General features: G+C 36.8%; 1 protein-coding gene across 2 annotated transcripts; it reads right to left on the bottom strand.

The window, feature by feature from the left end:
• Window positions 1-551: 551 nt before the first annotated feature.
• ELMOD2 (ELMO domain containing 2) lies at window positions 552-11948 on the bottom strand. 2 transcript variants are annotated; one of them, XM_015624588.2, is made up of 8 exons: window positions 11774-11948; window positions 11026-11054; window positions 10319-10413; window positions 9413-9542; window positions 8421-8554; window positions 7783-7851; window positions 6492-6625; window positions 552-953 (listed from the first exon to the last, which is right to left on the bottom strand). In XM_015624588.2, coding segments are annotated over exons 1-8 (738 nt in total). In that variant the 5' UTR covers window positions 11919-11948; the 3' UTR covers window positions 552-951. The 2 variants fall into 2 exon arrangements, with proteins under 2 accessions (XP_015480074.1, XP_015480073.1); XM_015624587.1 differs by lacking the exon at window positions 552-953 and adding an exon at window positions 1656-6068.
• Window positions 11949-11954: the final 6 nt, after the last annotated feature.

Genomic DNA, 11954 nt, shown 5'->3' with positions numbered 1-11954 from the left:
TCAAAACTGTTATAAAGAGAAAAGCACTTACATAAGAAGAAGAAGAAGAAGAAGAAGATTCTTACATAATAATGGTGGAGCTTCTATTACAGTAGAAATCAGGTGTTGTGTCATAAATTCAGATGGTGGAGAATGGTGTGGGATATATGGTGTGGCATGTAAGGAACTGTGGGAGAGAACAGGAGCAGCCTGAAAGCAGTTGGTCAGGCAAAGAGATGGTGCTTTTGCTTGGAAGGCTGTGCAGCCAGGTCTGGTACTGAGCATGGTACTGAGCCAGATATACTGAGCATGGTGTCAAGAGATTTGGAATATCCCTTTGGTCAGTTGGGATCACCTGTCCAACCTGGGTCTCCTTCCACTCTCCCAGGCACCCCCAGCTTCCTCCAGTGTGGCAGCTCAAAAAGCAGAAAAGGTCTTTGCTCTTTGTAAGCCCTGCTCAGCAGTAACAAAAACATCTCTGTATTATCAACCCTGTGTAGAGCACAAATCCAAAACACAGTCCCAATACCAGCCCCTGGGAAGAAAATTAAATCTACCCCAGCCAAAACTGCCACGATTTAAAATGCTGATTTATTCAATAGTAAAGCCAGAAATTGGCCTGATAGCAAATAATAACAAAACAAAAATGTAGCAGTGAACATTACACTGGAAAATGGTTAATAATAGAAAATTGCAACATGTATTGATAGCAACAGCATCACTGCGCAAGAATGGCATAGAGCTGGGAATGCAAGCTGTGAAATAACAGCTTAGTCAGTCTTAACAGCAGTGCAAGGTGTTCCTGATAAATGGTGGCAGATACCTCAAAAGACAATTAAGCTCCAGTTCTTCTTTTCCTGTGGTACTCAAGATCTCTGTTTTCTAAAATAACATATTTCCATAACTGATCAGCCTGGCATTTGGAGTTTGGAGGACTGGGATGCTCCTGTAGTGGCAGGGCCTGTTCTGTGATTCTGCAGAAATAAAAAATTGCTACAGATGAGATCTTCTAGTTCTCATGGAATGGCACTTTGGTACATTAATAGAAGCATTTGTTCTCCAGAATTCAGGAGAAGAAACAAAAGCTGCCTGAGAGATACAAATAAATAGAAAAATCCCAAGCAAATTATTTAACATCACTTGTATGAAGGCATGCCAAAAGATACAGTCTGAAAAAAAGTAACAAACCATCAACGCTTGAGGGTTTCTCTTTCTCCAGAGTTGTTCTCCAGCTTTTAAATTTCTTTCCTCCTGAACAAAAACACTCAAAACACTCACATTTTGAGTGGCCTCTGAGAGTTAACTTACAGGACCTTCAAATAAAATTATTGTTGCAGGGGTTTTTGGGTTTTGGGTTTGATTGGGTTTTTTTTGTGTTGTGGATTTATTTTTCTTTTTTTGGCATGTTTGTTTTCTTTAAAGCTTAAGACAGAGCTCCTTTTCAAGTGAGGATTTTAAAAGCAACTGAAATGAAGCAGTAATAAACCAGTAGCACTTACAGCAGAGTACATCTGCTTAACAGTCAAGAACCAAGGACCTCTAAACAAGCTGGAGGCAAGTCAGGAGGATGGCGGAAAGAATAAATTAGGATAAAGCCTGCACTCATATCCCAGTGCAGGCGCATGAAACTGAAAATTGTTACATTTTCTAGCAGGCCAAAGACAAGACTGTTGACATTATTTTGGAATAAAGTATTCTTTATTTGCAACCATTGTAAACATCTCTATTACACAGACATCACAGTATACATTATTGCTTTTATATTGTGGTAAACAGGAATTCTATCAATATGCAGCTATCTAAGCACAGTGTCATAAGAAGAAACTGCCCACAAGTTGTCTTGGGCTGAGTTGTTCTTAATTCCCTAGAGAAAGACAGTATCTAGACTGGCACAAGAAACATCAGTCCAAAGATGGATCACCATGGTACTACAGCAACACAAACAGTAATGACAGAAGGAAACCACACGTTACATCTTCACCACACATCACTAGCAGTATTGTCAAGGATACTGACTGCTCAACTCCCACCTAACTAAACACAAACATTTTCTTCATAATTCCTAAAGCAAGGCTCTAAGTAATTTCTTATGTGAAATTTTATTTAAATTCCAGGACAGAAAATCTGGAAAACCAATGGGGCTGTGTGTGTGTGTTTAATTTTTGTTTGCATTTTTGTTTTGTTTTGTTTTTCAAGGACTGAAAGTCCAAAACTATTTACCTGGGGTGTTTGAATTGGCCCCTTTTACTATTGCCCTTTAGGACAAAATGCCCTATTCTTTACATGGCTGTATCAGATGACAGAAGCACAACCAGTTTAAAAACACAGTTTCTTTTTTCCTATGTAGCACTGTCTTCAGATGGCTTTCCTATCAAGTTAGCTGCTTCTGAAGCAATGTGTTTACTTAGTGAAAGACTAGATTTTACATTTGCTTGTAGGAAACCCCTGCTTATCTTGAGATTAATTTGTTCATAGAGTGGCATCATGTTTCAAGCACACACTAAGGAACAAAAGTGAAGGTAGCTTGTTGAACATTTGCTACAGGAACAACAAATTTAGAGAACTACCTTGTCTCCAGGTTTTTTTTAATACCATTGCATACATGCTTTCACATAGTCAATGTTTTAAAGAGGCATCAAGTTACAAAACTAGCAGCACTTGCAAGTTCTATTAAGACTATGTATTTAAAATATTATAGTTCATGAATAATAATTTACTAAGGTTTTTAAGACTTTTAGAATAACCTGTGAGCAACAAATTCTGATGTTAAAGATTGTATCAACTTGCAGAAAAGTGACCAACCTCTATTTCCTGTCTTCCACAACCTTAAGATTGTCACCCTACAACAGTTCGCATAAAATACCACCGACTAGTAAAGCCTTGTTCTTGCCTTCTCTAAACACAATTTTACCTATTTCAATACATTTTCTAGCTACCACTGCAATACAGCTAACCTACTAAGGGTGCAAACAGGGACACCCAATACTAGTCTACATACAGTGAGTGACTCCTAGACAGAATTACTGGGCTAGTTGATGATACAAAACCACATGCAAATTCTAACTGTTTCCTGGGAAGGTGCACTGGAGCCTAACATAAACATTCACCTAAATTACTACATGCAAACTAATGTATTCCCTTATGTCTCACTCATCTGAGGATGACTGGGTTTACTTTTTCTCCTTGTATACTGCCACAGTTTACTTCCAGATCACTCACTGATTTAAGGAAAAAAACTAGCAAATATGCATCTTACTAAAAGCTTGAACTACATTTGACACTAAAACATCTCAGGTGTATAATAGGAACGCTGAGACTCTATGGTGGGGCTTTAGAAGCCTCAGCAACAGTTGAATGTCAGTCTCCTGATGAACAAGGAGCCCAGTGAAAGTTTCAATGCTAGAAAGACAAGGTTGTAGATTACTTTTGCAACTGTAGCAAAAAGAAAAGCTTTCAGGCACAGCTCAGAGGAGCCATTAGAGATGACTCAAACAATTTTGTTAGTAGCTGGCAGGCAGCAGATGAAAACAAATAGGATCTCCTTTGCTGCTGCAGAACATAATTGGGGTCACTTCTGGAATTCAAAAAGTCAGCTGTGTGTCGCTTGTAAAGGAGATCTACAAGCAGTAGAGAAAATTATTAACGAAGACAATCTCAACAGAAGATGGGGCTAGAAAATAACCACTTGGGTCACTGGGAAGGAGTCCGCTTTCCACTTCCTTTGTTGGATTTTTGGCATGTCCAGTGTCTGCAAGGCTCAGAGAGAGCTCCACCACAGGACCTGAATCATAAAATGCTCTCCACAGGACCTTAGCTCTTCAGTGGTGAGTATTCCAGGATCCATATATGGGGGAGTAGCAAAAGAACTGGACCTCCCATTGTCAGTTTGAATCTGCTGGTCAGTTCAGCTGTTCAGTTTACAAACCAGGGCAAACCACAAATACTCTCCCTATGCACATCTTCATGGTGGGTTTTTTGTTGTTGTTGTTGTTTTTTGGGTTTTGTTTTATATCGGTGGAACAGCATCAAGCCAACTCAGGTGAGATTGAATCCTTCCCACCCTGAATACATTTAACATATCTGTACCTAAGGTATAAAAGAAAGAGAACTGTGCTACCTCATATACATGTACTGTGTACCCTGATCAGGAGCTTCCCCACCAGCAAGAGATCCCCAGCATTTAAGGGATCAAGAGGACAAGGGTGGATGCAGTGCAACAAGTCACTATTGACACAATACAGACTCACAGAATTACTGGGGTGGGAAGGCACCTCTGGGATCACAAAGTCCAATCCCTTGCCTTTAAAGCAGGGTCCCTCAAAGAAGGCTGCTTAGGGCCATGTCCAGGTGGATTTTGATGATCTCTAAGAAATGCAGTATTACAAATTATATTTCATGTTTATGTAGTGTTACAACACTCATTACAAAGTGGGGGGGGGGGGGGGGTTGTTTATTTTTTATATTTCTTTATTTTGCCTCATGCTTGCATTAATTGTGTTCAATGCTTATACTCTTCAGGAATCTCTTCTCGAGTAGTCATTGACTAGAAATTAACTAGTTTACCTGAGATTATTAAAACAAATATGGAAGCTTGAATCAGCATACAAATTTTGTGCTACTGAGCTATTTAGATATATGGTGAAAAAATCTTTCTCAAATTACTCAGGTTCCTAAGGCTGTGATCTAGTTAGAAGAATCAAAATTTAAAAACTGATTGAAAAGAGCAGAAGGCACTTATTTAATAGAAGGTCTTAGAAAAGAAAGTGATGGTCATACCAAATCCATTTAAAGTTGCTCTAAGCAATAATTAAGTCACAATACAGACATGAAGTTCTGTCTATCAGATTGTCTGAGGATGGAAAGACTAAGGAACTCGTCCAAGTTGCACCCCTTCCATGGAAAATACATCTTTTTTAGACTTGTACTCTGATGTGAATTTATTTTTACAAGATAAAGACTGCAGCTGCAATAAAGGGGTTTTTTTTAAGTTTATGAAAGGGCCAAAGTAGATCTGTAGTACCTCCCACTAAGAATACCCCCTTAGCTGCTACAAGAAAGGGCTGACAAATTCCAAGTCAATCATCATAAGCATTTGAAGTCAGATTAGAAAGAATCAAAAGTTTTTACAACAGGAATACTTTTAGAAAGAGTAGCTTTAGCCTGAGGATCTTATCCTCATGCTGATGACATATGGTTCTTTTTGTTTGTTTGCAAACTAAACTTCTTCCAAGCACAGGAACTGGCTGGTACAAATCCATGGATAAGCTTCCTTATCCAGAAGTAATTTCTAATGAGTACATCAATATGCTGATGGATTAAGCCTTCTCTCCAAAATTATAAACAAATAATAAGTCTCCTTTGAGTACCTCTTAATTACAAATAAATTTAACATTGTTGAGTGATCAATGACATATAAAGGAACAAGAACACAAAAAATCTAGAAGCACAATAATTTCAACTAAAGAGCTCAACTTCAACTGTTATGTTAAAAGGCTGGAATTTAAATTCAAATTTGAAAAGCTGAACTTAAACTGTCTTTTAAAAGACCATTAACAGTCAAACCCATTAATAGAAAATATGAAAAAGCATAAATATCTGCTTCACATTCCTGCACCAAGAAGTATAAAAGAAAATGTGAAAAAAGTAAAGCAATCTAGAGGTTCTTGAGATTTGTGGGCTGTTTTTTGTGTTGGTTTGTTGGTTGTGTTTTGTTTCACTTCCTTTTCAAAAAGCTGTCCCTTTGGAGAATAGCATAAAAATACCTGTAAACAGAGGTTGATTGTCCAAGCTTTCTTAACTGAATTTTGCTATTTTTTTTTTTAATGTAAAAAACCAGTTCCATTGTTAGACAGTTTTTGGTGAAACACACAAAACTTCCATCCAAATGCATCATTCAATTTTTGATGCAGAACCTCATATACTGCAGAGGAATTAAGGTTTCTTTGTACATTGTAAGGTCAGTACCACATTGTAATCCAGTAGAAGTCCCTTAATTTTTTCATGGAATTTCTCTCTGTATTGGTTGAAGTGCATAATGCTTTCTGGTTCTTCTTCAAACCAGAACTTGTCAAACTCATAAACTAGATAACCTGTGAAGAAAATAAAACATAGATCTGCAAAAATTACCTCCACAATTTCATGCCTTGATCTAGCCACTCCTAGAATGAAGCTTTGGACTCTCTTCAACCCCTTAAAACAAGGACTGTCCCATCCCAGTCTACAGCAAGCTTTTGGATGCTGTGATAATGAATAAAAAAATAAACCTGCAAATATTCAGTTTTAAGACTGGAATATCTAAAATATAGAAAGCCAGAGAAATTATCCTTAAATGTACATTTCTGCAGCACAATGTTTAAGCAGCAGGTACATTTCCAATACCTGATGCAGAAGACAAACAGCTTGCTCTGGCTAATGCGAAAAGAGATGAACTCCAAAGAGCACTCCAAAGAACCCAAGCTCTACGTTGTGGCCTACCCTGAGTTGTCCGTACTAGAGAAGCCATAGATACTTACAGTAAAACTGATGGAAGTGCTTCATCTGTGGCAACCCAGAGACCATGTTGTAGAGATAAGCCTTTAAAGCACCGTTCTTGAGCAAGCTGTATGCCATCTCTGTCAGATTGATCCCAACTATAGCATAGGAATATCTGCAACACGAATCATGGTTTTACATTATGGATTGAAACACTTAAAGGCTTCCCTCTGCTTTAGGATAGCTGTGATATCCATAATATTAGGATTAGGATATTAGGATATCCTAAAGCACACTCTACTTTAGGATAGCTGTGATAATTGAATTTTTTCCTATAATACCTGTTGATGAGCTGATTCCAATCTACAGACCTGGTGCATCCAACCATGTAAAAGTTATTGTAATATTGAGATGGCAAAGCTAATCAACACTGACTTCAACTTGTTAATTTGAAATCCTTAAATCTGCTGAAATATTAAAAATTGGATGTGAAAAAAATTGTTGCAGTGTAAATGCAACAGCTATTTCAACCTGTTGTTCAAGCTGAAAGAATCTGGTTTTCTTTTACATAGTATAAAAAGCATTATAACAGAAATTCTTAAACAACAACTACAGTTTGTGGAGGAAGGAAAAGTAAAAATAAATCTGTGCCAATGATATAGTTAAGTAGTTGAGAAAAATTCTCACATATCCTGTTCATGACAGAGCTGGGTAAAGTTATTTACAATCAAAGTCATGAAGGGCTCCTGTTTTTTGATAAGTCATCAAGTTAACTAGGGACTAGATTATTATATCTGACTGGTTTGAGAGTGTACTTCCCTGTAAAATTAGGTGAATGTCTAAATATGTGAAGTTTTCAAAAACAAATTTAAAATTGTACAACAACAAAACACCTGTTTGTAAATACTTTTTACAGAGCAGAAACCTAGATGACGAAAAAAAGGACCTTAAGAGGTAATCTATATTATCCCAACACAGGATCAGTAAGAAGGTAAAAAATAAGTATGAATTTTAAAATCTAATCTATTACAAATAAAATTAACTAAAATATTAAAGGTGTTTACTTGTTAAATAATGATATTTTGCCCCAACATTTTTGCCCCAACAAATCCATTCTGAAAAGAAAAAAAAAAAAAAAAAGCTGCACTCACTTTCCAGCTAGAAATTGCCTTCTGTGTTTGGTTTCTCACACCTTTCTATTTTGACCCTGTTTTCATTCTTTAATGGAAATAACACACATTTATTTTCCTCTTTACTTTCTGGGCACATTTAGCAGTCTTCATTTAAGTTCTTACACAGAAGCAGCCAGAAAAATATTCTAGAGTGACTTACCCCAGCTTTGGGTGATTTGACCGAGAAAGGATATGACGAGCTTCATTGGTGTAATGCTTACTAAAATACCTGGCAGTGTAAAATATTATTTTAAATTCTTTGAAAAAAAATACTGCATCAATGTCAATATTAATATCTGTAGCTTTAAACTAAAGGTGAAAATAGACTGTAACTGGAAAATGGCACAAAATGAAAACCAAGGAAAAGGTAGCAAATTAAATTATATTCACCATGAAGTAATACTGTAAAAAAAAATAAATCATTGTGATCTGAACATCAAATATGAAGTTCAACCTAGCTGAAAAGTTAGCTTATCAAAGATACGTAAACTTGTCTATTTTTCATTACAGTAGGAATTTTTACATTCAGTAATTTTTAAAGCTTTTGACAAGTTAGGTACAACCTACCAATTCTATCATAAGGCAACAAAAAATAAGGTGTCTTGGGCAAATTTCTATCCCTTCCATCACTTCTTACCCAACCACATCACGTGTTTACAATGTGCAGCCACTAGAAATTTTGAACATACTGCTTTCTATTTGCTTCCAATCAGTTTTTATTAGAAACAGCATTAGCTACGGAAAATACAGATACTGAAAATTTGTTACAAAAGGAATTAAATACTTTTTTTCACTTACACCAGATTCACTAAGCCCAGCAGCCCCATCCCTCTGAAGTCTGTTTTAGGATCATCGCCTTGGAAGCCGATGTCACACCACTGTTTGCTGATTCTGGCCTTCAGATTCTCGTGAGGCATCAGCAAATTCCAGAGCTGCACAAATATACTTCCATGTTATGGTGCTCAAGTATTCCAAGTCACATAATTCAGAACACTTGCTCCTGCACACTAGAAACCATTCACCAAGGAACAAGTACAATCTGCATGCTACTCTTTTCTGTTGGTGGCAATCTGGAGTCTGCTACATTGGCTCACTTCAGCAATTATGAAAATTATTACATTTAACATTAAATGTGGTCATTTCCCTTCACACAGACAAAGATGCTGTAAGAATACCAAAGAAACCGAGACTTGTTTCACCTCAGAAATTAATTTATGCATCATTTTGTAATAGGACAGCTACAAACTGAAATACAAATTCCCAGTGAATAATCATTTAGCATGTCAGTGTTGGGGCTTCCACAGCAAACTGAGATATGAAGAGCTAAGAAAGTAATTTTCATCTTCCAGCATCAAACTATCTTCCGTGACATTGACTGGGATGCAGTAATAAGAAGAAATTAGTGTCTTTTTTTTTTCAGTTTAGTAATTGAAGAATGCAAAGAATTAGAATTAGAATTGAATCTGCAAAGTTAGACATGTGCACAAGGCTATATATCTTTTTAGTAGTGATTCTTCAGTGATGCATCAAAAATCTATTTTTCTAATTATATACTGTTGTTATATCTGATTTCACACTAAATAATTCCATTGCAAGTTACTCTACTTTACTTTTTTCTTTCTTTAAGGTTTTATATTAATGTGTCATTTCTATTATGGCTTTGCAATTTTTAAGTAGAAAAGAGCTTTAAATAGACCAGCTGGTAAGAATGCTACCAATAAGCTCTTTCAAGGTGTTTGACTTGTAGAGGAAAAAAACAAACAGTACATGTATTTTAAAAATTATTTCACCTCAATTAACTGTTCCTCGTGTTCTTCATTTTCTGAATCATACGGGATCTTTCTTAGGTTTTCCACATTCAAATACAGTTTTTTATAACCTGATATCTGTAGCAAGGATATATGCAACTTTGTCTTAAACCTGAAATAATAACAAAACACCATAGAGAATTTTTTAAATAGGCCTATTCAGCCACAAATTCTAGCCTGAATTACCAGACAAGACTTTTCTTATGTTAATGGAATGTAAACACCAGAATTAAGAAGTGCTTTATGTCTGTCTTTACAAACTACAGCATACTGGTTAAGTACACTGCTACATGGATCTTACATACATTAAACATCTCTAGCTGATTCCAGTGCTGCAGTCAGATTCCATTACCTTAAATTATGGGGGAGGGAAGCTAAAATCTGTTATGACACAAGAAACTCCATATATCATCCTGACCACTGTACCTTCATCTACTCCCAAACGTTTTGTAAGTCTTGCAATCAAACTTTATCAGAAATACTTATAGTTTCAAAGAAGAATTTAATTAAACTTTGGAATTTTGATTATTCCCTGTCACTCACTAATTACTTATGCACATGAATGCAAGCCTTAATCAGGCATCACTATATTATCTCAAATATTTTTCTAAGGAATTATACAGTTTTTGTAATCAACCTATGCAATGATCACACTAGTTAAAAATATGGAGTAACAGAAAGGATTTGCAAAACAGAGATATAGTAATGCCAAACCCACATGAATTAAAACTTTACAATTTATTTTCTAGAACTGAAGAGGACATAACCACATCTTATTTTCAGATTTCATTCTGAATACTTGTGTTGAATGGCCTAAATATTGTATTAGGTTAAACAACTGGAAGAACATGCAAACAAGTGAGAACAGGGAGAGGTTTCCAAACACACCCTGTATCCTTCAGTTCAATCTTCTTTTCCTTCATTACATCTCTAACACACTTCTCCACTTCAGCTTCTTCCACATGTACAGCATTTCTTAAAACCTAGAAAATTAACAGTTAAAATCTTCATGAGGAATGAAGACATGATCGACTTTACTACTATTGCTCAGCTTCTGTATATCTGTTGTGTTTATTACTTACTGTAAGAGGAAAAGTATCAGTTTAATTGCTTACAATGCACTGGCTCAAACTACATAGAAAAGATCTGCAATAATTACATGAAAGCATGATTTGTAACTTTGTCAGTCTGTAAACAACGTTTACATAGGAACTGTATAAAGAATAAATACAAAACTGGAGAGTTGCTTGGTCTAGGTTCTTATTTGCATTCACTTGCTGAATAGAAATATGTTGCCCCTAATCGAACTGAAACAAGTGCAGCCAAGAAAATAATGCTTCAGAATTAGAAGACAGGTAGTTAACAAAGCTGACATTTCAAAGACACGAACATTTGAAGGGACATGGGATTATTTTTGAGAAACCTTAAACCTAGCATACAGAACACAAAATTCCAAGTTTTCTTCCCTCTGTCCTTTACTCCTCTTCAGTTTACCCCTCTCAAAATGTAAATGCATGTGTTATTTTTCTCTGATTTTTCAGGGATCTGTCTCTGAAAAAAGGTTTTATTACAGCTTCACCTCCAGTATCTCTTACCTTATTTTTTGATGATTCCAGTGAATGTTCTGCAATATGGAAAAAAGTAGATGTCATAGATAAACTGAACCGTTTTAAAGAATTGACAATAAGCGTTCTTGCAGTATAAAAGTATTATAAAAATTTACATCTCCTTTATACATGTAATAAAAAATTAATCTTAAAATGAGCAGGTTATCAGGTAACAGAATATCTTCATTTACACAGATTTTTTTTATAACTCTTCAGTAGACGCTGAAAGTAGATTGGGATTTTTTAAAGCACCAGTTTCATGTACAAAACAAAAACAAATTTGAAAAGGTGTCAGGAGAGAAAATATCAATTGATATTTTCAATATATACATATAATGTGTATATATATATATATGTGGGAGGGGGGTATATTTACAGAACCACAGGAAAGGAGGCTGTGGACAGGAGGGGGGCGATCCCTTCTCTCAGGAAAGCAGGGACAGGGGAGGAAATGTCCTCAGGTTGTGCCAGGGGAGGTTTAGGTTGGATATGAAGGAAAATGTCAACACCGAAAGCACTGAACAGGCTGTCCAGGGCAGTAGTTTAGTCACCACCATTCTCGGAGAGATTTAAAAGACGTGTGGCACAGGGAGACACGGTTTAGTGGTGGGTTTGGCAGTGCTGGGTTAACGGCTGGAATCGATGTTCATGGCGGTCTTCTTCACGCTAAATGGAAAAAGCTCTACACGAGGCTTCCGAGGTAACCTGGAGGCCCCTGCCCCGGCCCCTCCATTACCTACGCTCAGCGTCCGACGCGCGCCCGCCTCCGCGCCGCCCAGAAGGCGCTGCAGCTCGCACTTCCCGGTCAGCAGCCGAAGGATCCACTTCAGCCAGAACCGAAAGTAGTTGTTATACAGGAACCCCCAGACGTGCGCCCACATCTTCCACGGGCGGCGGCCCCGCGCCGGCGGGGCCCG

The sequence above is a fragment of the Parus major genome, chromosome 4 (assembly GCF_001522545.3).
Source record: "Parus major isolate Abel chromosome 4, Parus_major1.1, whole genome shotgun sequence".
Lineage (NCBI taxonomy): Eukaryota > Metazoa > Chordata > Aves > Passeriformes > Paridae > Parus > Parus major.
The sequence above is the reverse complement of the archived record's forward strand: the minus strand, read 5'-3'. Positions and strand labels throughout refer to the sequence as shown.